Source organism: Drosophila simulans, chromosome 2R (assembly GCF_016746395.2).
Source record: "Drosophila simulans strain w501 chromosome 2R, Prin_Dsim_3.1, whole genome shotgun sequence".
Classification (NCBI taxonomy): Eukaryota; Metazoa; Arthropoda; class Insecta; order Diptera; family Drosophilidae; genus Drosophila; species Drosophila simulans.
This window is the reverse complement of record NC_052521.2, coordinates 21,003,519-21,029,350: the sequence shown is the minus strand read 5'-3', so window position 1 is coordinate 21,029,350 and position 25,832 is coordinate 21,003,519. Positions and strand designations below refer to the sequence as shown.

Below are 25,832 nucleotides of genomic sequence, written 5' to 3'. Positions count from 1 at the left end.
TTGAAATCTAGAAGCCCCGCCGGACGGCATCCATTTCCAGAGCAACCTTAAGAGTTAACTAACGTAGTTGGTTTTGTGAAGTATTCGTATTTATTTACAAAATGGTTAACTATGCCGAAGGGGCGTAGAAAAGGTAGTTGAATGGCAAACAGAATTCAATAAACATTAATTTAGTAACAATAAATAACAACGTTTTTATTTAGGCCAAGACCTTCAGCTTGCAGAGCAGGTAGTACAGAAAACAAAACAGCCACGGGCTGAAGTCGACGTGGCTCCCGCCCGCCGCCGCGGACGTGGCCACCGTAGTCAGGTTCTTGCCGTATCCCTCGAAGGACACCACGCACTGGTAGGCGTCGGGATCGTCGTCGGTGTCGTAGGCCGCCACCACGGCGCTGCCATCGAAGTATCCCTCCTCGTTCTCGTACACCATGGGCTCCCGCTTCACCACGTCCATGTCGTTGGATCTGTAACAGGAGTGGAGTTGAGTTGCGATGTTGTTTACTAAAAGGCTTGGTGAAAGCTGGCGCTCATCCTTACATTAGCGTGATGGTGGGCCTGGGATACACGTTCGTCACGGTGCAGTTCAGCTGCGTCTCGTTGTGGATCGTCTTGTGGGACAGCTCCAGGGTGTAGTTCCTCAGGTCTATGACCTGCACCCTCTGGTGGCTGGAGAAGGTGTTCAGCGAGGTCTGCACCACGCACTTGTAGTCGCCGGTGGTGGCGATCGTGGGGTTGATCAAGGCCAGCGAGCTGTACTGCTTGCTCGGCTCCGTGGAGCTCTCATAGGTGCTGTCAATCTCGTTCCTGAACTCGGGCTATCAAGGAGGGGAACGCGGTTAGCATCTAAAACCCACTACACCGTTGGGATCACTCACGATGGCATATGGAGGTGTTCCGAAGATCCACTGGTATATGGACTTGTCGTCTCTGTACCACTTGACGGTGATGAACTTCGGGCTCTCCTCCACCTCGTAGTCGCAGTCCAGAATCGTGGGCTCCATCTCCTCGTTCTGAAGGACTATGATCTTGTCCTCGGACTCGTCCCTCGTGGGATAGCATAGCGCATCTGGGCGAGAGCGAATATTACTGATTAGAACGCAGAATTCAGAAACGAGGCGAAAAGCTTTTAGCACGACGACGTCTCGAAATTACAGAACACACGGCGTTATTTGGAATATACATATGCAGCACAGGCAAATCCAAAACACATTGTACACAAATCTATATAATTTGGCGAAAGCGTATATTTACGAGAAGCGAAAACGCGATGAGCGGATGCCTGTTTCGTTTTAAAAATAGACACTAATAACAAACAAAAGCTAGAAAATTGAACATTTTTCATTCGGCGGTTTGTCATCATGTGTGCCAAAATTCTGAAAACTCTGTCCAATTTTATTAGGTTCCTTTCGCTGGAAACTTTTGCTTTCCACTTTGCATCTTTTGCTCCGACTTCAAAACCACTTGCGCTTTTTCCACTTAGAAAAACATATTTTTGAACACGAGCAAATGCACCTAAGATCCTTGAGCCTGTTCCAATCCAAAAGTTAAAGGATATTCGAATCTATATATATTGTTTATATATTGTTTATATTCCGTTTTAGCACATGTTAACTCAGAACCGAATGTGAAATACGTTCGTATTTATAGATATCCGATTTGTCATTATTTTTCTCAAGGTTTGCGCATTCGAAATTCGTTTATATGCGCCTTCCGAATGATTTCATTTCTTAATTTAAAAATCGCGTTTCCCATTTCGAGTGCTGGCTGGATCGCCACAGGATCTGGCTGTACCTCTGTGGAGCAGTCCGATGGCCAGAATGGCTATGAGCAGGGTATCCATAACGGTCACTATCTACACTTCCACTTCCACTCGTATGCCAGACTTCTCAACCGATCCTAACTCAGCGGTCCGCTCGGCATGGTACAACTAAAGCAACTGAATGCTCTTGGCCACCAGAGAACCGAAAACTGAAAACCGAGAAATGGGGAACGAGAGCTCTTGGCCAGAACCACGCAGCGTAACCAAACGAATTCGAATTTAGCCGAGATAATGCCGGCATTTCCTCTCCGGCACACGATCCTCCTCCTCCTCCTCCTCCCATAGCCCGTGCCACTTGACTTGTGCGCGACTCTCGGAGCACAAGCACGATCTTCGCATGGACATGTGGGGAGATCGCTCCGCAGCTGGCCAGGCACCACCACCAGCCAAGTCGCCCTGCATGTGTGGGGGTTGGACACAACCTTTCCGCTTCGATACTCTCCGCTGCTCCTAGCTGCCGTTGACTACTCGAAAACCAGTTGGCCGCCCAGCTGAGGCCCACTCCTACAACTAGGGATAGTCGAGGGTCAGTTGCGAGACCGTTAAAGGACAGGGGGTGTCGAGCGTAGTCCTTAAGGACCTTTTCTTCTCGGCCGAAGTTAGGGGCTGTTGTAACGTTTGGCGTTAATAATATGCTGTCTCCATGGCAATAGGGATCATTAACATTCCTGCAATTGTGTGGAAATTCCGATAGAAGGCAACCAACTCTTTTATACTTTGTTTAGAATTAAATAAAATGGGTAAGGGTATTAACCGTTCAGTTACTCATAGGTTTAAGTAGATCCATTTGCTTGAGTTTTTGTAAAGACTAAGTTAGCCGTTCCAACTGGGTGATTAGCAAAAGAAAAGCCTTCACTATAACAAGCTAGTGTGTAAATACAACACACACCTATGCATGATAAACCCTTTTTTCTTTAGTTTTTCCAAACTAAAGTTAGTTGTTTTCAGAATGACTCGATATAACCTGATACCTTTACGATCCATGTAAAAACTTGCTTGAAATCCATGCTGGTTTACTTGTGGTTTGAAATCTACTTAAACTAACTTCCCATTTAGAGACTTTATTACTAAATAATATGTTGCTGTTTTTACAGGATTTTTGGGGTGGGTTTCAGATCGGGCTAAGCAAAGATTGCAGGTGGGTTCCGTTCAGGTCGATCACCTCTAACATCTAGTTACTATACTATTTATAAGAATGAGCACTTGTAGTTGTTTGTATCTATACAATTAGAATTTGAAGGTTATAATTTTACACATAAACTTGATATATTTTAAGCTAAAATGTAACACAGCAATTTATTGCAAGACTTTCATTTCGAATTCAAGAAGAAGTCGTAATGTTGTATTATTATGCTTGCCATAACAATTCTCCGATTTACATAGACTTGTGATTTAAGTAATGATTGTTACAAAGTAGAGTTTCTTTTTGCACGAGTGTTAGTTTGAGCATGTGCATCTATAAAGTGGCTTTGTTTTCCTAGAGACGTACTCGTTCCAACTCGTTGATTAAGAAAAGAAAAGGCTCACTCTACCATGCAAATGTGGAAAATCCACAAAGGCAACTAAGACCATTTTGCAACTGGAAAAGAGGCACATTTGTCTATTCTAAACTTAAACCTTGTATGTTGGAAATCTCATCCGAAGATAGAAAGATTGAATTTGGAACTGTTTCTCATTGAAAATTTAAACAAATGGCTTCAAATGATTAACAGCACATGGAACAAGCAGGCTTCCTATTTGCAATCCAGCATTAGGGTGTCCAAAAAAAGGACTTCAGCGCAGAGTAAATAAAAATTAGGCAGGACTCTGATTAGCAGGAATTAACTAATCGAAATAATCCGCAGAGCAAATAATTGTTTCCGAAAACAGGGGTTGTATCCTGCCAGCGACTTTAAACAATGTTTCAATCAGCCCAATGTTATAAACAAGAAAAGATAGTAAGGTGTCTCTTATCCATTGTGTGCGGTACAACACCATTTGTTTTATCAGGTTGGCGAGGTGCTGTACTCGTGAAGACGGACTGCCAGATACCCTTTCCTTTTCAGATCTGAAGTTTATATATAATGTATAAATTATGTTACTTTGAGTGTGTAGCCTCATAGAGTTGCTACTGCGTTTATTGCAACTAAGAGAGTATTTTCATTTAACTTACTTTTTATATTATCCCAGAGAACCATTTCCTTTAATCGCACAGAAAGGACATCCCAGCGTCATGGTTGCCCGATAAGCCAATTTAATCTTCTGAGTGTTGCTTTTTGAGGCCTGTGAAAATTGGTGCACTCAAAGAAAACTTCGCTAAAAGTGAGATTGGAAAATATTCAGATTTCGAGGAAATATACCTTAAAAAGAAGATTTCTGAGTGAAGATTAGATCAGAACCAAGAAACAGCGATGAAATTAAAACCAAACCCAATTCTTTAGACATCTTCTGATAAGTAAATTGGGGGAACGCGGTGAATTTTCGCGCAGTGCACGACACGCGCCGGAAAGTCAGATTTCCACCCCTAGTCGAGTGGAGCTCGTTAGGACCGCCTCCAAACGCGGAAACGAATGAAATTTTCCGTCCCGCTCTCCCGAGACAAGTGCAGCATCCTTGTTCGGCCAACGTGGATGTCCTGTAGTTGATACAATCGTAATCGAAGCTTATTTATTCAAGGGCAGTTAAAAGTGTGTGCGGCCGCGGAGCTACTATAACTATGTGTTTTATGGCCGAATGACTCATTAGCGGGCTGTAAAATTTCAATCGAGTGCCGTGTGTGAATTTACCTGCAGATGCGATGGAATTTTCACTGCTCAACAAGGCGAACTTCGACAAGGATTGTTTGTACACCGCGAACTCGGAGTTCTACAACAACGGCGCCAATGGAGGAGGACTCTCCGTGGCCAATCACATGAATCACTACAACCTCATGATTGACTCCAGCTACAAGCTCTGCGCCAACGAGTCCGCAATCCGGGGTTCCCTCAACCAGGAGTCGAGCCTGCTGTTCTCCAAAATCACCACTGTCTCCGAGTTTTACCCGGCCACCCACAACATTGGCTCCTACAACACGGGTAAGTACAGTGGCCATCAGTTCCACCTGCACCTGCATCCACCTGGATGGATTATGGATTGTAATCTCGAACCAACCCTCACCTCGCCATAGACTTCCATTTGAAGTCCTATGGAGACGACGGCTTGAGCCTGACCGACAAATCAAAACAGAGGCGCATTCGCACCACTTTCACGTCCAACCAGCTGAACGAGCTGGAGAAGATCTTCCTGGAAACCCACTACCCAGACATCTACACCAGGGAGGAGATCGCATCCAAGCTACACTTGACGGAAGCCCGAGTTCAGGTGAGGAAAACCAATGAGATCGATTTGGTGGTTAAGTGAATGGGTAGCTATATCAAACATTAACATATAACAAATAATACTTACAATATATATGATATAACTATTGAAAAGAACTCAATCTGCTGTTGATAGGTTCAAAGATTATAGGTTTCCTTTCTATGTATATAATTCTCGAAGCCAGCTTACAATCGAAACGAATTTAGTCATATCCTGTTGAAGAATACAAAACGACTTAGGATTCGAAATTACAAAAAAACAATTGTGTTTTTTAGGTCTGGTTCCAGAACAGAAGAGCCAAGTTTCGCAAGCAGGAGAGGCACGCCATTTACATAATGAAGGACAAGTCGAGCAAATTGGATGGCCGGAAGAATCCTGCGGCAGGATCGAAATACCTGGGCCCATCTCTCAAGGGACCCCAGAATGGCCATGGCCGTCAGATGAAATGCTTATACGATCAAATATAGAATCCACTAATATCTATGTAAATATTAGTATACATTTTGATGAATGCAGTTATTTTGATATTATTTATACTGACTATTTGGAGCGAATTGCGTTAAATAAATAAGATCTGTGTAACACTTTGCTTGTTTCCATATCATCCCGGACAACTGACTTAGCACCCTTTTGAGGGCTCAGCCGGCTAAGCCTGTGGGAAGGAAAACAAGGACAAGGGCTTCAATGGGGGTTGGAAGGGTCACCATCTACAAGTACCGAACCTCACGCCCTTCAGGGGTAAATTGTCATCCCATTATCGGGTGGAAAGTGGATTGGATCGGCATTAGGGCGTGTAATCACTTGATGGTGGCGATTCGGTGCGCTCAATATAGCAATTGTTGTGGAGTGCCCACCGCAGGGATTGGTGGCGAATGCCTTTCAGATCTAATTAACAAGATCAAGTTGAATTGCAGTTTATTGAAATCATATGTGCATGTATAACTTAATTTTGCAATTTATAAGTAGTTCCCGCCTTTCAACACCCTCAAATGGTTTTAATAAACTTTGGAATCGTTGTCCATTTCACATTTTTCTAAATTTCATTAGTGAAACGTATATACAGTTATGTATTAAATATACACATTTTAAACATAAGTATCTTCAATAAATATACAAATATCGTTTTGCCTTTTAACCATATATAAATCGTACTCTTCCGTTTCTAAATAGTTTTGTTGCATTTTGATTTGATTATTTCATGTGTATTTTCATTTAGAATAGAAGAATATAAATTAATTATTTTATTCTTATATTCCAGGGACATTTTCAATTCCATCGTTCCCGGAAAAAGCAACATCGTATACCCTCAATGCTTTCGAACACGAAAATACCGCATCTGCGGTATTAACATGCGTACGCGCTAGGGATTTTGTTGCTCTTTTGGCCAGCTGCATGTTATTTGTTAATCGTCTGGTTATAACACTTTATGAATTAAAAAAGGTAATTGACAATGCTGCGATCGAGGATTTCCTGCGCACTGCCACCCAGGAGACTGGTGTCCTACTTCTCGGCGGAATTCAATAAGGTGGCGCACGAGGGACCGGCGAAATTCGCCGCAGGCAGCAGTCATGCCGTAACGAGTGTGGATTTGGATTTGTTCGTCAATCCGGATAACCGGCCCATGGACCTGGTGGACCGGCTGCTCAAGCTCAGGTGGGTGTGCATAAACCATAAGTGGGGTCCCTACTCATATGATGACTCTTGCAGGAAACAAAAGGAGGCCAGTTTGGTGCCGCTGATTCCCAGTGTCTTGGTCAAGCAATTGCTGGACTCCTCCAATCCGCAGGAGACGATATCTGTGCTCCGTAATCCCATCCAGTACGGACTCTTTGTGGACCAGTTCTCCGGCTGCTTCCTGTTGGACTTCCTGCTGCACAATGGCCACGAGGTGGAATCGGCCCAACTGGCCACTATTCTCGTGGACAGAAACTTATGCAACAACGAGTTGCTGGAGTCCCTGGCCCTACAGTCCTTCTGGTCCTTCGCCAAGGAGTTCAAGCCTTTCGAGTCCTCTCAAGTTCAACCTCCTGCCAAAAATGCTGAAGTGGTAAGATGATCTTTAATAGTGGCTGAGTTATCAGCCAAGCGGCTGGAAACTTTAATCACTCACAAATTGCTATTTAAGATTTTGTTCATTTTGGCACTTTACCAAGTTCACTAATCATACCTGAATTTGCCAGGAAAAAGTTCGCGTGAAGTTCATTCGCAATTACCCCGACGACGCCAGTGAAAATACCGAAGAGAAGAAACTGGGTCGCGCCATGGTTCGATTGGGCTCCGGCGAAGGGTCCTTGAAAGAGCTGAAGCAGAACGTTGCCCTACTTGGCTATGTATTATCCGGACAAGTGCCCGAGGCCTCCAGCTTTCTGGCCTCGAACCCAGCTGCCCTGCACAAGGAGACTCTATCAGCCGCCCAGAGCATAGTTGAAAGCCTCAAGCTGGAGGGATCCGAAGAGCTGCTGAAGTCCCTGCAGGAAGCCGTTGAGAAGAGTAGCAAATCGAATGCCATTCAATCGCTATTGGAGAACAGCGTCAAAGCCAGTGCGCAGAAGTTTGAGCCCAAACTGCTGGCCGACTACGGCGAGTCGTATCAGGAGTGGGCCAAGAAGTTCGAGGCAGCGGTGCAGCGCCAACTGGAGTTGCAGACCGTGGAGGAGCGCAAGGCCAGCATCCAGAAGACCCTCAGCGAACTGGAGGCGAAGCGGCAGAACCTGTGGTTCTTCGAGAACCGGGACGACATCGACATCCAGATCTACAAGAAGAAGGTCTACTATCCCAAGCGCTGGTTCGGCAAGAAGAAGAAGCCCAAGGCAGCGGACACCTTCTATGTGCCGCCGACTATCACGCACAACGGCTAGTGGACAACCCGTGGACCCTACACAACCCGTGGCCACAAACAAGTTAGATCCAATTGTTTTTAAGCTTTAATTAAACTACTGGAGAGTTAATCCAAATTCAAATGTTGTTTCTTTTCTCGAACGTTAAATTGTTTAAAATTACCATAACGTAACATTGAGGGTCACAGTTATATTCATTCCATCTCAGTTTACAACATTTTTTTTATACTTTTTCTTTGGAGTTTCCATAAATTTTTGCATCCTTAAAAGCTAATCGTCTGTCATTTGTGCATGGCCGAGGGCAGAGCAGTTTTTAAAACCCGCTGCCCGGGTGCTGAAGGGGATAGATTGATGGGCGAGGGCATGTCGTGCCTCTTGTCCTGTATGGTCAGGGGCAAGAACTGCTGCTGCTTCTTTTTCCGGTTCATGTTCATGGGATGGGTGTTGTCGTTCTTGCCGAACAGAATGGTCAGGTGGACAGCACAGAAGATTCCCAGGCTCTGTGCGGATTGGTTCTCAATTTATTATATTACCTTACTAACAGGAATCCATTGGGCACTCACCTGGAATATGGCTATGATGGCAGCTCCGAAGGCGGTGATCAGCAGGCGGTTCCTGATCTGCTCCGACACGACGGCCAGGCATCCGCGCTTGTAGTGGGTATCACATGCTGACTCGTAGGCGTGCTCCGGGCGCGAGCAGCAGGACCAGGGCAGCGAAAGTCGGCGGTAATCGAGAGGTCCATCCACGCCGCAGCATTGCAACTAATGGGTAGAAACGGGGATGAATTGTGAAGCCATCTATCTCTACGTTAGGATTTACATAAACCGCTCTTGGCTCACCTGCGACTGCATCCTATTCCACAGATGTAGGTTATCCACCTTGGTGCGCGAAAACTTGTCCAAGAACTCGACGAAGGAGTCGTCGATGAAGATCTCCACGGAAGTGGGCAGGTTCTCCCTCATGGCCAGTGACCAGCCGCAGATGATGAACTGAACACAGATGCAGGCGACCAAAAGGGCGGCAAACTGCGTGAATCCAAAGGATACGGGTTACGATGGAACTGAAGTAGGCCTAACATGACCATTACCATTCCCAGCAGGCAGCGCTTGCGTTGATTGGTGGCCTGGCAGCCCATCCAGCAGAGGATGAAGGTGACGGGTCCCAGGCAAAGCAGGATCGCGGCCGGAGCCCACAGCTTGTTCTGCACAATTCCATAGTAGACCGAGTGACCCCAGAGCAGGGATGTGCCCAGGAAGATCTGCGCAGCTCCAGTCAGCTGCAAGGGAGTAGAGGTAAGGATACGTATGAGGATGAGGATTTTGGGCGCTGCTCTTATCACTGCCTGCTGATTTTCATCTCAAGGCCCCGCACTCTGGTTGTCCTTGGACGCGGCCTCAGCTGCACCGTGTGTATTCGGGATGCGCCCTGCACTACGTAGTATACACCATGGATACTGTGGCGTTGGGGCCTACTCCCTTTTGACGTCACATGCCGAGGAGCCCCATGTGCACGCATGTGTATACTTGTGCCTATGTACTTAGCGCAGCTTTAAGTAGCTCAAGGTCGCCGCAAGTCGGGACCAGAACACAAGGCATTATCCTGCCAGCGATGTATGATTTGTGTACGATGTATGTACGATGTATGTAACTGATGTAGAAATGCACTGGCGGGTGTGTATCAATAGTGTTGTCTACATGGGTAGATTGACTTACTTTCGGGAACTAATTAACTCCGTTTGTCGAGACAAAAGGGAGGGCAGTGTATTTGGGTGTCTCTTTCATTGATGTCTTTTGAAATATGCAAATATGGAAATCTGAAAATCTTCGCGACCCACAAACAATCAACATACATAAATACGTACATACATACATACATTCGAGTGTGAGTACAATGTGGGCTTATGTAATTTGACAAGCATGTAGTTGTGGCCCCGTTTGGGCGCACAGCAATGCAACTTACCGCTAGGAGCACCACATAACTGTAAACCAAATACTTAAAACATTTAATTTTCTTCGGCAATGCCATCCTTTCCCGTTATCCTCGATGCTCGTTCGCTGTCCCTTTCCCGCAATCACTGAACTACCGTTAGTAAACCGAATCCGACTGCGATTGTGTGCATATGTCACCGTGGTATTTGTATGGGTATTGGTGCTGGTGTGCGTGTGTGTGGACTTTCGATCTGGAGCTGGAGTTCTTGGGCCGAATCTCCGGATTCAGATGCAGATATAGATTCCGATTCAGATTCCTATCTTGCGGTTGCCTGTCTTTGAACACCACATAGTCGCGGGCCTCAACTCGCGTTCCCGACTGATCGGATGCAATTTTTAACTAAAAATAACAGTTAACGTTAACTCCGAGCGACTCGAAATCGTCCGCAGTCGAAAATACGCATTCGACGGTCTGACCAGTTGGCTCCTTGTTTTGTTATACTTCAGCGACCAGCAGTGCGAATATTATCTATAACCGTCGCCTCGCTTGCGAATCGCGATTCGATGACAGCGCCACTCGGGCGCCAAAAGCCGTTACTTTTCGAAAGGGGAGTTCAAACAGTGCTCCATTTGCTGCTAAGTTCGGGTAATTTGCAAATTCTCTCTATGCTCTTAACTATACGTACTCTTGGCAAGCTTCAATGACTGATTTATATCGCATGGTGCTTAATTGATAAAGTAAACTTTTAATTATTGCTAAAAATATAGAAAATTTAATATTATAATAAATATATATTTCATATAGCATACAAAACAAATGAAACATACTTTTTGGCACCTGGGCTGCCAACTCAGGCTTATAAAAAATACTAAGCCACTTGGAAAATACCCATAAAATACCAAGTTATTAACGGCTATCTAGGGCGCCAAAATTTGAATAAAGCTTTACAAATTGCGACAATATTACTACAATAGAATGGAGGTATTTTGACCTGAATGAATGGAAATGAAGAACCTGTAATGGAAGCTACACCACCCAATCTTTCTCTTAAAATAGCACACAACGCAGCGTCGGTTTAAAATAAAATATATTTCTAAAAATGATCGAAAGAGTATAAACAAACGGAAATGCTTTTCTGATTTTATTACGAGCTTGCGAATTATACTGTACAATTTACACACTTTAATTGGCGATTTTAGGAGGGAATACGTAAAATCTTAACACAAAAAGTGTATCAAAACTATCAAAAATGTAGGTATAGGTACAAGTTTGGGCCATGAAGTTCATGCAAGACGAGTTGGAAATACAATAGAAATTAAAATACCTCTCGTATAGACATATGCTTACAAATAAGTGCTCCACTGAATGGACCAGCCGCTTAAAAAGTATTGGATTGGGCGTCTAGAGGAAGGGGGTGTAAGTAGGTAGTGGTGCATTTGCGGGGAATTGGAATCGGGATTGGATGTCGAATACAACTTAAATGAGAAAACAACGTAAGTGGCCTCCGATCGGGGATCGTGGATCGAGGATCATGCGGATTCGGATGTAGAGCTCCAGGCCGTTGCGTGAAATATGAACGAGCGGAGTCGCGTGAATGTGTTGCGTTGCGTAATCTTAGGATTTAAATTTAGATTTTACATATTTATACAATAGGCAATTAAATCTGCTACTGCTACTATTTAAAATTCAGGTCTCTTTGCAATTGTCCGTCCGGCGAATCACCTCGGATCGACTTGGATCGGATCGGACAGATGGGATACTCTCGGATTATGCGGTTGCCGATGCCCGGGACACTATTCGCGCAGATTCTTCGTCAGCAGCAGGTTATTGTGGTGGCCGGACAGGTGGCGGACGAGCTCCTGTACCGACTCGAAGCACATGGAGCAGAAGCAGCAGCTGTACCGGTTCTCAGTATCCGCCCCGTTGGTGGTGGTGATGACGTTCCGGTGAACCGAGCACAGATGCTTCAGCAGGTGGGCCTTCTGCTTGAACATGGCCACGCAGAGGCGGCAGGCGAACGGCTTCTCGCCGGTGTGGACGCGCAGATGGGTCTTGAGGTTCCAGGACATGCCGAACTGTTTTCCACAGTACTCGCATCGATACTCCCGCACCGAGGAGGCGTGCGTGTTGCTGCCGGCCAAGTTTGCACCCGAACCGGATGCCGACCCACTGCGTCCCTCCGGATGATCCAGGTTCAGGCTGATGTGCGACAGACTAGAGAGTCGCGACTGCAGATTGGGCATTGCGGACATGGCTGCGTTCTGGTTGGACTGCCATTGGTACACGAACTGGGGTCCCAAGTGCATCGGCATCTCGGGACTTTGGGCTCGATTGCGCTGCGCTTCCAGCAGATGCTTCCTGTCCGGCGTCAGTGTGTCCCCATTGAGTGCTCCGTCCTCCAGGTGCGCCAGCATGTTCTTTTCCGATCCAAAGCCCGAAATGGGCGACGTCGTCGACTTGGCCAGGCGCAGTTCCTCCAGTAAGCTGTGTGGGTACGAGGTGAACGGCTGGTTGTCACTCTGCGTGTTGTGGAATCCGGGTCGCCGCTTCCGATGCGGCGTCACCACGTAGTTCTCCGGCGAGCTGTTTATGTCCGACCCATCGGACAGCGGCTTCATCACGTCCTTGTGCGAGTCGAAGAACAGGCCCTTCCGCTTCGTGCTTTCGCTCGCTGTCACTGCCAGGTCGATGCCGCTGTGGTCTGATCCGGATCCCAGGGTTCTGCTCGCCGAGTTCTCGCTCTTCGTCCGAAGGTCGAGTGAAAGGTTGACGGGATTTATGGTTGAGCTGCTGCCGTTGTTGTTGTTATTATTATTGTTGTTGTGGTTGTGGTGGTGATGGTGGTGGTGCTGTTGCTGCTGGTGGTTGCTGCTGGCGCTGATGTTGCTGTTGCTGCCGCTGGTGCCGCTGGGCGGTGCATTCGAGAGATTTACAATTTCGTCCGTGTCCTTGTCGCTCTTGTTGTCCTTGTGGGTGCAGTCGTCCTCGTCCTCCTCCTTGTTGTTGTGGCCACCACTCCGCTCGCACTCGGCCGCATTCTCGCAGTTGTCGTTGGAGTTGAAGGCGGACGAGAAGTCAGCGGCGTTGCGCGACTCATCCACGCTGTCCACCTCGTACTTGAGCGTCTGATCCGGCTCCAGATTCTGTGGGCTGGTGTACTGCTGCTTCCGCCTGTCGGCCCGATCCCGCAGGCCGCCGCACTTGCTGCTCAGATAGGCGGAGTCGGTGGTCTTCCAGCTGTCCGACTTGATCTGCAGCAGCAGCAGCAGGTCGTGCAGATAGTTCACATCCCGCGAGGTAATGCACGTCTGCCCCGAGTACAGGAAGTCCAGCAGGAACTTGAAGTAGGTGGCATTCACGTCCGGAAAGTATACGGTAGTGGAGCAGTCGCTCAAGTGGGTGTCCTCCAGCAGGTTCCTACGGTACAAACGACGCATTAGTTTAGTGCTGAGGATGTGTTTCGTGTAGATTACCTTATCAACGGACTGGCGGCCGCCAGGACCAACTTGTGGGCGTGCAGCTTCACTTTGTTCTCGCAGACGATGGTCAGGTCCGCCGGGTGCTCCCCTCTGAAGGCTGCTCCGATTTCTTTGAGTATGCACTCGCCATGCTTGCTGTATTGCAACATCAACATTCTTTGAAACTGCAAGTGGAAGAGCAAGTATGTCGGGTATCGTTAGATTTCTGCTATTTCTTTGCCCCAGATCATGGGTGTCAAATTGCCAAGAGTCCCACATGAACTGCAGAACAAATTCTCTAGCTCTACTCAATTGTATTACTTGGAAAAACTTGCTCAAATTCTGAGGCGCAATCACCCAAATAAAGTACTAATTCGTACGTATACGTAATATTCCATTTCTCAATATGCAATCTTGACCTAGGACACGTAATATTATGAAAACGTTATCACTAGCTTTTTGGTACAGAAACTCTCAAATTGTTTATGGTTCGATTGTTCACATGCGAAGAGCTTTGATAGTAACAATTTAATCAACACATTCAGGAGGTTTCGAGCAATGAGCTGTGAGCTATTTTCCACAAAAACTAGAACCATTAGTGACGTTTAGAAAGTGTGAAGTTACAGTTCCCAAAGTTGAGTAATTTCAAAAGATAATGGGCGATCAATGAGTTATGAGCCGCTGCTTTACGACCGACGTACGGAAGTTCGAGCTATAGAAGTTAAACTGTATGACTACTTCATGAAATTATTAACGAATGTATGTGGAGCATGTAGTAAAAGTGGGGCCAGTGAAATAGAAAGTTGTGGAATGGGAAGTCTGCATCTTTTTGCTTTGGTATTACACAATCCGCCTTTCACCGCCTGTGTCGCCCTCTCTTTCTCCCCCCCGGCCTCTCTCTATGCCCCTTCTCTCTTCCACTTTCCAGCGATTGTGTCATGCACGCACACAGGCGAACAGTGCTCGTTGTTAGAAAAAGGATCGTGGAAAGAGATTGGAAAGTGCTTTCCATAACGGTATAGTGCGACACATTACTGCAATTTCAGCATGCGATCGTAAGTGTGTGTGTGTGTGCTGGCATTAACAAACTTCCCATAAAGCAATAGTAAATGTTTACTAATCAGGTTTTTAGGTTTTTCTGTACTTGGTGTTTTTGTAATACTGCAACCCACAATCGTCATACATGTGTGTGTGTGTGTCTGTGCTTTGTTGGAAAAGATGAAAGCTTCACTTCATAGAGCTCCATCGTGTTGATGTTTGTGGTAATGGTGTTGCCTCCAAAAAAGCTTTCCCGCTGTGATGTGCTGTTGTTGTTGTTGCTGTTTCTTTTATGCGATGAAATTGTTACACTGAAATTCGCTGGCCTGTGCAATTGTGTCGTTGTGCACAGGCAGAAAAATGTGGCATCATGCCATGCTATTGTGTATATTAACATGCAGGTGAATGTGCCATTCAAATTTGATGGATCATTTACATGTGGATCTAAATGGTAGCTTTAAAACGTTAAATTCAGCTTTTGTAAGGTTGAAGAGCAGTTAAGTAAACTACTTTCTAGCCAAAAGAAGATACATAATGGAAATGATGTAAAATGTGTAACAGCGAGCTGCCCTTTCTTTCTGTGTAGCGGACTGTATCTGTGTAAGGTCTGTCGCGTGTGCGTGTAAGTGTAGTGCAGCGGGGCTTTTGCAAGTGTGTGCGTTTGCTGGGGGGCCACCATTATTGTATTGTGCAAGAGCATGGCTTGTAAGCTCTTTTCGGCTGCGCGAGTATGAGTGAGTGTCTGCATGGCCCCACGAAAAGTAATAAACCAAAAAGCGAAGCTAAAGTTCAGCAGCAGCAGCAGATCTCGAAAACGGAAAAAACGAAAAACTTCGGAAAGATAGTCTTGCTTTTTGTTACGCTCTGCTGCTTCTCCCCACCGATCCCCGCTCCAGACCCCTGGCTCCACCACTCCTTTTGCATGGAGACGAACGAAACGTTCACTTTCAATAAAACTTGAATGACTGGCTTGGCGGAGAGCAAGAGAATGGAAATGGGAATGTTGTATTTGGCTTGGGAATGGCAAGCGAAAGCTGAGCATGGATCTTTTATTTTTCGCTTTTTGCACTGCCACTGGAGTGAGTGGCGGGGGAGGGGCACGGGCAGGAAAGGGGGGATCTGGTGTGCTCATTCTAACGCTAGATAAATTCCAAGGCGGTATTGACAGAACATACATATGTATATATGTATGTATTTATGAGTGTGTGCGCTTGTATACTTAATGCTTCCACGAATCAGGGCCATTCACTTTCTACAAGTTTCTCGGCGGATTTCGCAATCGAATCTGAATCTGCTTGCGAGCAGAGCATGACTAAAGATCGTTACAGCATTTAAGGCAATCAAAAGGTGAAAGTTCATGGTAATAATTCCTTAAATGGAAGACGCCATAGGGATCCGCATGTATGTATGTACGTATGTATATTTGTGTATTTCCCAACATTTCTCCGCTCTCTTCGCGAGACTCACACATTCGCACGCACACTTTTGCAAACTGGAAATGAGAATGAAAGGGACAAGGCGAACATGGAGGAGGGTCGAGGGGAGGGCGATACGAAAACAAAACGCGCTAACTCACAATGCGCGCATAAAATCACCTTTCACAAAAAGCTTTTCTCCTCTCTATGCTGTGTATGTGTGTCTGTATGTCCAACGATCGGGGTATAAAGCTAAACAACGAAACACACATAGCGACATACAGACGGAGAACGCAATCGTTTGTATATTTCCACACTTTCCGATTTTTGTCGTCGTCATCGTTCCCATGTAATGTAAATGTAGTTTTACAATTACTCTTTCCCCTGCGCATTGTGATGTCGGTGTATGGGTGTGCAGATTGCGTGAGTGTTTACGAATGTAAAGCACATGTGTCTATTTCCAAGTGGAAGAGAATGGCAAGGGAACGGAAGCGGGAGCGCGGGGAGGAGAGGGAAAGGGGAACTGGAACTCGAAATGGAACTGGAATCGCACGGATCTTATCCGATCGAAGGCCTCAAAAGAGAAAGCTACGCGGGGTTTTGAAAGTATTATAAGCTCGCGTAAAGGTAAAAAGTTAAAGGGAGCGGAGCGCGCGTTCAAACTCGTTTTCCTGCCCTCTCTGTCTCTGTCGCTCCATCGCACTCGCATTCTCTTCCTTTCCCGCTCTCTCCCGCGCTGCCACTGCCCCTTTCCCCTTTCACGAAAGCTCTCTGACTTGCTGATCCGAAAAGAAGCGAGGGAAAATGGCAAAGAGTCGCCGTCGCTGTCTTTCGTACTTGTTGTAAATGCTACACTCGTAAAAGTGACCCAAATTTGAATTGCATAACTCCATAAGCTGGGCGATACGGAGAAAGATAGGAAAGGGGCCCGTGAGGGGTTTACAATGCGCTAGTTTCGTGGACGCCGTCGACGGATCTACGTTTTAAAATATGTATTTGTCAGATAAGGCGAACTGAACGGGGAAATCAAAGATCTCCTCACAATAGCCTTTCTAAGTTTTCCCCCCTCCCACGCGCCTTTAAAATAAAACCCCCCTCGCGTTGGGAAACCCACGCCCCTGGCTTTGCTAACAGCATATTTTGTAACATCTGCGCGATCGTGTAACCGTATGTGTATGTGTGAGTGTGTCTGTGCTTTTTCACCTTCACTCTTATTGGAAAGCAGTTAAGTTGGTCGAGTGCGTGCGCCAATGTACGTACATATGTACGCAGATATGTGTCTTCAAATTCCATGACATGCATACGAGCACACCAATACACGGACGGTATTACGCAGACAAAAGCACGCGATGAAGGTCACTAAGCCTTTCTTGTCTCCAGTTGTTGTTGTTCCTCTGGGTTCAGTTGTTGTTGCAGTGCTAATGATGTTCATGACGACGAAGATTGGATCGCCACGAACCGAAGCTTCGAGGCAAAGTTTTGGATACGATACCATACGATACGATGCGATGCGATCCAAACCGAGCTTGGAATGTTTTCAGTTTTCTGCTTTTCTGTTTTCTGTTTTCTCTACCACTATTAAGTTAGTTTCTGACCTTGGCTGCTTTGTGTGCTTAGGTGCACAAAGAGCCACAAGCCACACACACGTATCGCAGACCCAAAACCCCAACCCCGACTTTTATCTATCTCAGCGATGTTGCAATGCCCAAAGATGATGAAAATCTCGGGGAAAAGCTTGCTGCCGAACGGCGGACTCACCTCTTTCATTAAGTTGGTTGTTCAGCAGTTGGTTAATCCCAGGATGAATATAGTCACTGCTATTCACTTGCGCACTTTCTGTTCTGATCGCCTAATCCCTGCGATGGGCCATCTACTGCTGGCTGCTTGCTCAGTGAAAACTTTCGATTTCATTGACCATGGTTTGTTTATATTTTCACAGGAGCAGATTTTAAAATTTCTCTTTGGCTTTTCCTGCTGCCTCTTCTGCTTCTTATGCGACGCAACGCAAGAAATATCCACCAACACACTGGTAATCTCGCACAAGCACACACACACACTCACTAAAGTTCACTACAACGGCACAACTACAACTACAACGGCAACATTAACTTTAACTAGGTTGAAGTTTTGTTTTTTCTTTTTGTTTTATTGCGAAATAAAAAACTTGATTGGTAAAACTTTTTCTGGCGCGAGCGCGACTGCGAGTGCGAGCGGTACGGAGAATCCGATCTCTTGCCTCTCTCTCGATTTTCGATTTCAGCTTCTGCTTTTGCTTTTGCCTTGCTTTGCTTCGCTCTGCTTGTGCTTACACTTTCAGTTTGCGCGCGCGCACGTCCGTTCACTCGGAGCCTTTTTTTTTGACTGTGCGGGATCGGGAAATAAATTACGATCGCTGCGGCGCGCTGCTCGGCAGATATATCGATAACGATACTGATATCGATAATAGAAAAGCATTCTCTAAGTCGACTAAGCTACCTTGTAATTAATTATTTATGTTCGTCCAATCATTAGTTTAATAACAGCTAAAAGGTAAAAAGACAAAGTCAATAAAAATACCATTTCTATTATCGATAAAAACTACAACAAGATCTGTGCTGATGATCAAGAAGTTAGCAGAGAACATTTTAAAATCCGCGCCCACAACACGGACTCCGACCACAACCACCATCCCCATCCAGCCCATCACCGAACGAAATCAAAATTTGAGTAAAGCTCCACTGCCACTGGTGTGTCCTGGTCCTGGTTCTGATGGCTTCCTTCTGGTGACGTGGTGACCACCGCCCACCGACCAGCAAAAACAACAATAACGGTTCCTTACAGTGAGCCAGCGATTATGGAGATCATTTCACCTGTTAATATACTTTGTTCACCCACTGTAACTGTCTCTGGCGGAGGCGGAGCTTTGGACATTTCACTCCAAAATGTGAGCTTTCAATTATGTTTTACTACTGAAATAAAAAACATGTTTAAAATTGAATAAATTAATTTAAAAAATATATATATATTTAATATACTGATGACCACTATGAATGGTCTTTTACAAAAAGGCTAGAAAATATCAATGCTCAGTTGGCGTACCACATATAAATGTATGTATGTATGTACGAATGCTTGTTTTCCAACATTAATTTTACTGGCATGCTAAAGAAATTTCACCTTGATCCCCAATAAGCCGCCATCCTTCCATCATTTGCTTCCTTTGTGCGTCCTTAACGATCGCTCATTTGAAATGCACACGCCGCCTACATTTGCATCCTACCCTTTACTATCCCATTATAGGAAACCATTAAATTCGTCCTTGAACCTAATTTCTTTCGTAGGCTCTAAAGGCAATCAGCGAAACAAATTTGTATGCAAATCATTGAGGAACTAACAATGGTTCCAAAACGACCTGCATTTTATTTATAATCTATTTAAAGTTTAAATTTAGAAATTGGGATGAACATAATATTTAAAATTCTACAGGATTGCAAGAATGACCTTTGGAAGTAATCCTTTCTTTCGCCCATTTGCATACAGCTAGTTGCCTGCTACAGTTATCACTTGCATTGTGGTCCAAGGTCACGTTTAATGATCTTCCATTGTGGGAAAGGGTATACAGGCTATAGGTGACGAATGGGAGCGCAGATGGACATCGTAAACAGCACGCTTAATAGGATAATCAAGATCAAGGACATTGGAGAAATCTATCCTTTTATGTGACTCCCAGATTGCGTTGCATACATTTATATGAAGGTGAATGGTGAAATATTTTGAACTGTATATTTTGAACATAATATAACCAAGAAATATATAAAAAGTTGAAAATAAAGATATTCCGAACTTGACAAGCTGTCATGCTTTCTGATCTACGAGTAAGATCTTCAGAAAGGGTATTAACAATTCGAAAGCTTTTCATGCAGCAGCTTTCGATAACCGATAGCTAGCCGCGATCCGGCGTTCATGTTCATCACTAGCCAAACAGCTGCAGTCGCAACAGTGAGAAAAGCGAGAAAAGAAATCCGAAAACTTTCGCAAGATGAGCCTTCAAAATGTCTGCCGCAAGGGTAACGCCTTCAACCTGTTGAATGTCTCCAGGAAAGGTGAGTTAATAGCGCAGGTGTTCTAGTAGACCCCATTCCAGACACGGGCTGCACCGGTTGGACTTTGGCTCTGATAATTCATAACGATTTGTGGCAGCAGCAGCCGATTGAATCTGAAAGGGCCAAAGTCCAAACTCGAATTCGCAGTGACGTCTTGCGGGGCAGAGATAATGTATGGGTACATCATGATTAAAAATACCGCGAAACGAGAGTGCTAAGGATAATCCCGAATCCGGAACCCTTTTTCAGTTCAATGCCGCACTCTATCGGCCGCTGTGGCGAATCCACAACCGAAGCAGAAGAACGGCCAGAACATCGTGCTCGTAGATGGAGTCCGCACACCCTTCCTGACATCCGGAACCACCTACTCCAAGCTGATGCCCCACGAACTGGCCAGGCACTCGCTTTTGTAGGTTCACAATCCCCAGTATCCCTGGAGTATTAGCTCACCCCGTTCCATTCAACAGGTCGTTGCTGCAAAAGAACCGCCTGGACAAGGAGCTCATCGACTACATCGTGTACGGCAGCGTCATCCAGGAGGTGAAGACCTCCAACATCGCCAGGGAGGCAGCTTTGGCAGCTGGATTCAGCAACAAGACACCTGCCCACACCGTCACCATGGCCTGCATCAGCTCCAATGCGGTAAGAGCCTCGTTCAAAGTTCCTCGGAGCTTGAATCTATAGCCCATGCATTACAGGCCATCACCACGGGCATGGGTCTGATAGCCACCAATACCTACGATGTCATCGTGGCCGGCGGCGTTGAGTTCATGTCCGATGTGCCCATTCGCCACTCCCGCAAGATGCGCTCTCTGCTCCTGAAAGCCAACAAGGCCAAGACCCTGGGCCAGCGGCTGGCCCTGCTGTCCACCTTCAGGCCAGACTTCCTGGCCCCCGAGCTGCCCGCTGTTGCGGAGTTCTCCTCCGGCGAGACCATGGGACACTCGGCCGATCGCTTGGCATCCGCCTTCAACGTATCCCGCAGCGAGCAGGACGAGTATGCCCTGCGATCCCACACGCTGGCCAAGGAGGCCCAGGAGAAGGGCTACTTCACCGATCTGGTTCCCTTCAAAGTGTCCGGAGTGGACCAGATCGTGGACAAGGACAACGGCATCCGCGTGTCCAGCCCCGAGAGCCTGGCCAAGCTGAGGCCCGCCTTCGTGAAGCCCTACGGCACTGTGACAGCAGCCAACGCCTCCTTCCTCACGGACGGAGCCTCTGCTTGCATTATCATGACCGAGGAGAAGGCCAAGCAGCTGGGCCTGAAGCCCAAGGCCTATCTGCGCGACTTCCTGTACGTGTCGCAGGATCCCGTCAACCAGCTGCTGCTGGGACCCGCCTACGGAATTCCCAAGCTGCTCAAGAAGGCTGGACTCACGCTGAAGGACATTGACTCGTGGGAGATCCACGAGGCGTTCGCCGGACAGATCGTGGCCAATCTGAAGGCCCTGGACTCCGACTGGTTCTGCAAGACGTACTTGGGCCTGAACGAGAAGGTCGGCACCCCCGACCTGTCCAAGTGGAACAACTGGGGCGGTTCTCTGTCCATCGGCCACCCCTTCGCCGCTACAGGAGTCCGCCTATGCATGCACACGGCCAACCGCCTGGTGCGCGAGGATGGCAAGCTGGGAGTGGTCGCCGCCTGCGCGGCCGGTGGACAGGGCGTGGCTATGCTCATTGAGCGCTATCCGGGCGCCACCGCCGACTGAAATCGCCAATTAATCGACAAGGAGGAGAGTGCAGTTTGACTGCGACATTGCTAGCTTTTATACACTTTACAACTACGTCTATACGAATAAAGAAATCTGAATTTTACAAAACAGTTTAATTTCTAACAGAGCACCAGCCTTTCAAACATTCATCAGATGTGTCTAACTAATCCTATTCGGTCTCGTAGAGCTCCTTCTTCCGCAGCTTCGCTTGCAAAATGTCGTTCTCGTTGTAGGACAGGTGCATCGGGGGTATCAGGGCGCAGGCCACCATTCGGTTCTCGGCATTCAGGAAGTTGAATGTGGCACATGCCTGCAAAGAGTGCGTTTCAGTACGGATATTAATCGGGGAGTGGAGGTACCTACCTGCTCCGTGCGCAGGATCTCTACGTTTATCTTGTACTTCTTCATGAACTCGATGATCCTCTTGGAAAGAGCTGGCGGCGGCGCTTGGTCGCCAATGCCAATGATTAGCACGTCGATCTTTGGTTCCAGGGTGGGGAAGAGGCTGAGGCTGTCCTCGTTGATGTCCTCGAAGCTGTTGACGTTCCAGGACAGAACCGATCTGTAAGTACCAATGCATAAAATTAAGCTTTTGCTTCAGATAGTTACTTATGACATTTTAATACTTATAAACAATATCACTTTTAAAAACCATCGAGCACTTCTTAGCCAAATGACCATTACAAAATATTTTTTAATCGTAAAATACAATTAATTAATTTAATTAAAAATAGAGGCTATAAGGTAAGAAGTTATTGAAATAATTAAAATTTAAATCAATATCCAAAACGCCTTTAACAACAATTGGTGGTTTTTACATTAACTTTTTTTTGTATGAAACTTTAAATGAAGAAGTCATTCTCTTTGACTTTTCTCAATAAATCCTTGACTTCTGTTTAATAAACTCAGGCTCTACATAACTAAGCTTGAAGGATTGGGATTCAAGGATCATTAGAGTGCCATGGCATAAACCACATGCACTTGTTTACATAATTGGGCGAGCCACTGCATCCGTCGAAGGCCACCAACCTGGGGAACACGGAGATGGGGCCAATGAGGACCATGTCGTTGTTGAGCCGGAAGCCGTACTGGCTGTAGCCGGTGACCATGAGTCCCAGATCCGTCTCGGTGTTGAAGATGGTGACTTTTGTCTTCCCGTCGTAGTCGTAGGCCTTGCTGAAGTTGGCCGGAATCGCGTGTAGCGGGCGACAGGCGGTGATGCGCGGCAGCAGGAGGTTGCGACCTTGCCGGCCCACGGTTCGCAGGGTGCGCGCAATCATGGTCTTGTGTTAGAAAAGTAATTAACGGCTATCACAACAATTTAAAACTATCAAAATAGACTGAAGTTGAAAAGTTTAACCGGCCAGAGTGACCGGAGGTGCACAAAGCGCGCAGGCCGAAATGTTATCGATAGCGCTGGATGCCATCGCTGGTGCACGATATTTCGCGCGGCGCTGGCCACACTGGTCGGTCATTAATTTACGAAATTTACGAACAATTAACATAAACTTTTACATTTATCCGTGTGTTTTAGCAATAACTATCTATCTATGTGCTGTTGTTGACTACGTCTAAGTGCCACAGTGTCTGCAGGCTGCAACTCCAACAAGTTGCTCGCATTACCCCATCGCAGTAATAAATACTGCAATGTTTTGATACAGTCTATATTCGTTTGCAATGATTCAGAAAGGCGGTGAGTGCAAATTCCCCCCAACGCAATGGCCGCAGCTACCACCCATATCACCCATATCACCCATATCACCTATATCACTTCGATCGCCAATTCCAGCCCATAAATGGCTCCATTACCATATGCCCACTTATCAGGGGCACCCCTCCTCCACCAACACACGCACACCCAATGGGCGTGTGTGTGTGTGGTGTGTGTGATGGATTGCTGCGTGCACGCACACTCCTGCAGCCAATTAGAAGCCCCGTTAATCGGCATTGGCAGTTAAAAGGTTACTAATAGCGCCTATAATTCCCAGTGCCTCGCCAAAAGCTTCCGCAAATACCTGCAGATAGTGCGCCAGTTGGAGCAGATAGTGCGCTGTGTCGGTCGGGCGGGCTGAGGTGGGGGGTGTGTGTGTATGTGTGGGTGCCCAAGTGGGCTGATTTAGTCATCCAGTACCAGTACCTGACCATATTGCTCTATTCCCCCCGCCTCTTTCGTCACTGCGCTCGCTCCCCAAAGTTCCCAAAAACCCTTCGATAAGAACGCATTGCCAGTGGTTAGTTAGCTTTCACTCTTTGATAGCATTATTATGATCGCACATACGATTTCAGAACTTCAGAAAGGGATTTCAAAACCCTGCATGTTGCTTACCACACTTTTTATGCCGTGCGCGGCTTATCTTGACAACTACTTCGCTTCGATACACCATATTGATCAGCTTCTCCTCTTTCCGCCCCACAGCTGCGCCCTGAAATCAGCCCGATAAGAACTTAGTGTTAAGCGCTACCTCAAAGTGTCACCATGATCGGACCCAGTTCGCAGATCAGCAAGATCCTGCTCACCCTGCTGTTCCTGCTGATCATCTTCTACGTTTTCATGGACGTGGAGCTCTACCTGCGCATCCACAACTACGCCATCGAGCGCAACTACCACACGAATGTCTCGCTGCCCGCCTCCGTCGTGGGCCCGTCCACCTCGGAGTCCGGGTCCGGCAGCATCGGTGGTAGCAGCAGCAGCAGCATCAGTAGCAGCAGCACCAGTACGAAACTCCCCACCGCCGTCGACCGGCAGCCGTCCTACGAGGACCACACCTGGATATCCTGTGATATAAACCCGCTTTGCCATGTGACCGTGAAGGCCATTCTGCTGGACCACACCAACCACTACCTGTTCGCCCCGCTGGCCACCATGTTCGACAACGTGATCGGCTTCTCGCGCTCCACGTTCATCACGCCCAACATGATATCGTTTTTCCACGTGGGCGTGGCCTGTCTGGCGGGCAAACTGGTGGCCTCGGACAGCCTGGGCTATCGGCGGCTGGGCGTGCTGCTCTTCCAGATCCGCACCTTCCTGGACGACCTGGACGGGCATGTGGCGCGCGTGCGCAAGCACATACGCGGCGAGCGCTCGGAGATCGGCACCTCCGGCTACTATGTGGACGGCCTGTGCGACGGACTCGGCTGCATTGCGCTGCTGCTGGGCATATTCTTTTACCTGAAGAACAATCCACCGCGGAGGGGCTACTCGATCATACCCATGAGCGACTCCAAGCTGCCGGAGCCCACCATGATGATACCGAAGATGAAGGCCACCACGCGCAAGGTGGCTAAGAACGTGATCAGCTTCACGGGCCAGCTGCTGCTGAGCTCGACGGCGTGGAATCGCTACATTGCCGTCTACCAGAACATGCTGGAGCGCGAGGACGTGAGCGGCAGCCAGTCGCATTGCCAGGACTACGTGTTCAAGTCGACCTGGTTCTTCTGCGTCGCCTGGATGTGGCGCATCGTCAACGTGCACGCCCTGCTGCACTGCGTCCTGCTGAGCATCTTCTGCGACAAGCTGTGGGACTTCCTGCGCGCGATCCGGTACAGCGGTTACATTATCCTGTTAGTTGCTATATGTTTAACTGAAATGCACATTCTGGAGGCCCAGAACTACATTTTCAACTCTACGGCGTGCAGTAATATTTCACTGTGATTTTACTAATATTACGGAAAATACAATAATATTTGTGTAGTGCAAATCAGCGATGCCTTTTTTAATTGTGTATAAATAATGTATCATAATTGTTAGCCAATCATTAATATTTCGAAACCAACTAATGCATTTTGTCATTCAAGCGCGGTCTGCAAGAGCAATCGAAACTCCTTCAGCTGTAAATAATAAATGTTATTGATTAATAAAGTCTTGCTGTTTTAATCGTACGCATTTTCATCCCGAGCTAATTTCGATTGGATTTATTTATAAAGTTTTGTGTTTCGAAATTTCAAATGAACACGATACGCAATGCTGCCAAGTTACTTATGATAGCTGATGGGTAGCATTGGAAGTTTTAGTATTTTATACGACAGTACCAAATGGCAATATAATTACCATTTTCTAATGCAATATATTGCATATACATTCATAATGGCAATCAACGCTCATATAGCTTAATAAAGAGGCTATTAAAATATTTGCGACAATGCAGTGTTTTAATTAAAAGTAATACCCCAGACCACTTTTAGTATATTCACCCGCCGGCTGGT

At 46.7% G+C, this 25,832-nt stretch overlaps 8 protein-coding genes and 1 long non-coding RNA gene across 11 annotated transcripts; 4 read left to right on the top strand and 5 right to left on the bottom strand.

The window, feature by feature from the left end:
• Window positions 1-67: 67 nt before the first annotated feature.
• LOC6735958 lies at window positions 68-1,958 on the bottom strand. Its single transcript, XM_002082831.4, has 4 exons — window positions 1,792-1,958; window positions 876-1,066; window positions 538-815; window positions 68-464 (listed from the first exon to the last, which is right to left on the bottom strand). The coding sequence occupies exons 1-4, from the start codon at window positions 1,838-1,840 to the stop codon at window positions 200-202; spliced, it is 783 nt and encodes a 260-aa protein (XP_002082867.1). The 5' UTR covers window positions 1,841-1,958; the 3' UTR covers window positions 68-199.
• Window positions 1,959-4,374: 2,416 nt separating this feature from the next.
• LOC6735957 (homeobox protein ceh-17) lies at window positions 4,375-5,733 on the top strand. The gene is made up of 3 exons (XM_002082830.4): window positions 4,375-4,872; window positions 4,965-5,158; window positions 5,431-5,733. Exons 1-3 carry the CDS (start codon window positions 4,596-4,598, stop codon window positions 5,620-5,622), a joined length of 663 nt encoding a protein of 220 aa, XP_002082866.1. The 5' UTR covers window positions 4,375-4,595; the 3' UTR covers window positions 5,623-5,733.
• A 770-nt stretch (window positions 5,734-6,503) lies between these two features.
• LOC6735956 lies at window positions 6,504-8,109 on the top strand. The gene is made up of 3 exons (XM_002082829.4): window positions 6,504-6,808; window positions 6,863-7,202; window positions 7,336-8,109. Exons 1-3 carry the CDS (start codon window positions 6,606-6,608, stop codon window positions 8,011-8,013), a joined length of 1,221 nt encoding a protein of 406 aa, XP_002082865.1. The 5' UTR covers window positions 6,504-6,605; the 3' UTR covers window positions 8,014-8,109.
• On the bottom strand, window positions 8,062-10,412 carry LOC6735955 (23 kDa integral membrane protein). Its single transcript, XM_002082828.4, has 5 exons — window positions 9,955-10,412; window positions 9,083-9,271; window positions 8,835-9,020; window positions 8,556-8,756; window positions 8,062-8,492 (listed from the first exon to the last, which is right to left on the bottom strand). Exons 1-5 carry the CDS (start codon window positions 10,018-10,020, stop codon window positions 8,274-8,276), a joined length of 861 nt encoding a protein of 286 aa, XP_002082864.2. The 5' UTR covers window positions 10,021-10,412; the 3' UTR covers window positions 8,062-8,273.
• Window positions 10,413-10,994: 582 nt separating this feature from the next.
• LOC27206277 (transcription factor Ken) lies at window positions 10,995-18,227 on the bottom strand. Of its 2 annotated transcripts, none has more exons than XM_016170786.3 (3): window positions 17,594-18,227; window positions 13,398-13,567; window positions 10,995-13,341 (listed from the first exon to the last, which is right to left on the bottom strand). In XM_016170786.3, exons 1-3 carry the CDS (start codon window positions 17,600-17,602, stop codon window positions 11,718-11,720), a joined length of 1,803 nt encoding a protein of 600 aa, XP_016029310.1. In that variant the 5' UTR covers window positions 17,603-18,227; the 3' UTR covers window positions 10,995-11,717. The 2 variants fall into 2 exon arrangements, with proteins under 2 accessions (XP_016029310.1, XP_016029309.1); XM_016170785.3 differs by lacking the exon at window positions 17,594-18,227 and adding an exon at window positions 13,763-13,795.
• A 1,532-nt stretch (window positions 18,228-19,759) lies between these two features.
• LOC6735954 (trifunctional enzyme subunit beta, mitochondrial) lies at window positions 19,760-21,732 on the top strand. Its single transcript, XM_002082827.4, has 4 exons — window positions 19,760-19,917; window positions 20,167-20,326; window positions 20,385-20,559; window positions 20,616-21,732. Exons 1-4 carry the CDS (start codon window positions 19,854-19,856, stop codon window positions 21,624-21,626), a joined length of 1,410 nt encoding a protein of 469 aa, XP_002082863.1. The 5' UTR covers window positions 19,760-19,853; the 3' UTR covers window positions 21,627-21,732.
• On the bottom strand, window positions 21,724-23,032 carry LOC6735953 (NADH dehydrogenase [ubiquinone] 1 alpha subcomplex assembly factor 3). The gene is made up of 3 exons (XM_002082826.4): window positions 22,659-23,032; window positions 21,993-22,191; window positions 21,724-21,939 (listed from the first exon to the last, which is right to left on the bottom strand). The coding sequence occupies exons 1-3, from the start codon at window positions 22,907-22,909 to the stop codon at window positions 21,799-21,801; spliced, it is 591 nt and encodes a 196-aa protein (XP_002082862.1). The 5' UTR covers window positions 22,910-23,032; the 3' UTR covers window positions 21,724-21,798.
• Window positions 23,033-23,061: 29 nt separating this feature from the next.
• On the top strand, window positions 23,062-25,488 carry LOC6735952 (ceramide phosphoethanolamine synthase). 2 transcript variants are annotated; one of them, XM_016181267.3, is made up of 2 exons: window positions 23,062-23,322; window positions 24,046-25,488. In XM_016181267.3, exon 2 carries the CDS (start codon window positions 24,106-24,108, stop codon window positions 25,279-25,281), a length of 1,176 nt encoding a protein of 391 aa, XP_016029308.1. In that variant the 5' UTR covers window positions 23,062-23,322; window positions 24,046-24,105; the 3' UTR covers window positions 25,282-25,488. The 2 variants fall into 2 exon arrangements, with proteins under 2 accessions (XP_016029308.1, XP_016029307.1); XM_016181266.3 differs by lacking the exon at window positions 23,062-23,322 and adding an exon at window positions 23,715-23,860.
• On the bottom strand, window positions 25,313-25,829 carry LOC123327054. The gene is made up of 2 exons (XR_006541514.1): window positions 25,510-25,829; window positions 25,313-25,457 (listed from the first exon to the last, which is right to left on the bottom strand). It is a non-coding gene; the product is annotated as an uncharacterized LOC123327054 (long non-coding RNA).
• Between the last annotated feature and the right edge of the window lie 3 nt (window positions 25,830-25,832).

Excerpts from the sequence above, each read along its gene's own strand:
- LOC6735954 (XM_002082827.4), top strand. The coding sequence starts at position 19,854 with ATGAGCCTTCAAAATGTCTGCCGCAAGGGTAACGCCTTCAACCTGTTG. Across the intron at positions 20,327-20,384 it reads CTGGCCAGGCACTCGCTTTT|GTCGTTGCTGCAAAAGAACC; the intron begins GTAGGTTCACAA and ends TCCATTCAACAG. Across the intron at positions 20,560-20,615 it reads CCTGCATCAGCTCCAATGCG|GCCATCACCACGGGCATGGG; the intron begins GTAAGAGCCTCG and ends CATGCATTACAG.
- LOC27206277 (XM_016170785.3), bottom strand. Across the intron at positions 13,342-13,397 it reads GCCGCCAGTCCGTTGATAAG|GAACCTGCTGGAGGACACCC; the intron begins GTAATCTACACG and ends TTTGTACCGTAG.
- LOC6735958 (XM_002082831.4), bottom strand. The coding sequence starts at position 1,840 with ATGGATACCCTGCTCATAGCCATTCTGGCCATCGGACTGCTCCACAGA. Across the intron at positions 816-875 it reads GAACACCTCCATATGCCATC|CCCGAGTTCAGGAACGAGAT; the intron begins GTGAGTGATCCC and ends CCTCCTTGATAG. Across the intron at positions 465-537 it reads AGGCCCACCATCACGCTAAT|ATCCAACGACATGGACGTGG; the intron begins GTAAGGATGAGC and ends CTCCTGTTACAG.
- LOC6735955 (XM_002082828.4), bottom strand. The coding sequence starts at position 10,020 with ATGGCATTGCCGAAGAAAATTAAATGTTTTAAGTATTTGGTTTACAGT. Across the intron at positions 9,272-9,954 it reads GTTATGTGGTGCTCCTAGCG|CTGACTGGAGCTGCGCAGAT; the intron begins GTAAGTTGCATT and ends ACTCCCTTGCAG. Across the intron at positions 8,493-8,555 it reads CCATCATAGCCATATTCCAG|AGCCTGGGAATCTTCTGTGC; the intron begins GTGAGTGCCCAA and ends CAATCCGCACAG.
- LOC6735952 (XM_016181267.3), top strand. The coding sequence starts at position 24,106 with ATGATCGGACCCAGTTCGCAGATCAGCAAGATCCTGCTCACCCTGCTG.
- LOC6735953 (XM_002082826.4), bottom strand. The coding sequence starts at position 22,909 with ATGATTGCGCGCACCCTGCGAACCGTGGGCCGGCAAGGTCGCAACCTC. Across the intron at positions 22,192-22,658 it reads CCCATCTCCGTGTTCCCCAG|ATCGGTTCTGTCCTGGAACG; the intron begins GTTGGTGGCCTT and ends TGGTACTTACAG. Across the intron at positions 21,940-21,992 it reads AGATCCTGCGCACGGAGCAG|GCATGTGCCACATTCAACTT; the intron begins GTAGGTACCTCC and ends CACTCTTTGCAG.
- LOC6735956 (XM_002082829.4), top strand. The coding sequence starts at position 6,606 with ATGCTGCGATCGAGGATTTCCTGCGCACTGCCACCCAGGAGACTGGTG. Across the intron at positions 6,809-6,862 it reads GACCGGCTGCTCAAGCTCAG|GAAACAAAAGGAGGCCAGTT; the intron begins GTGGGTGTGCAT and ends TGACTCTTGCAG. Across the intron at positions 7,203-7,335 it reads CTGCCAAAAATGCTGAAGTG|GAAAAAGTTCGCGTGAAGTT; the intron begins GTAAGATGATCT and ends TGAATTTGCCAG.
- LOC6735957 (XM_002082830.4), top strand. The coding sequence starts at position 4,596 with ATGGAATTTTCACTGCTCAACAAGGCGAACTTCGACAAGGATTGTTTG. Across the intron at positions 4,873-4,964 it reads CATTGGCTCCTACAACACGG|ACTTCCATTTGAAGTCCTAT; the intron begins GTAAGTACAGTG and ends ACCTCGCCATAG. Across the intron at positions 5,159-5,430 it reads TGACGGAAGCCCGAGTTCAG|GTCTGGTTCCAGAACAGAAG; the intron begins GTGAGGAAAACC and ends TGTGTTTTTTAG.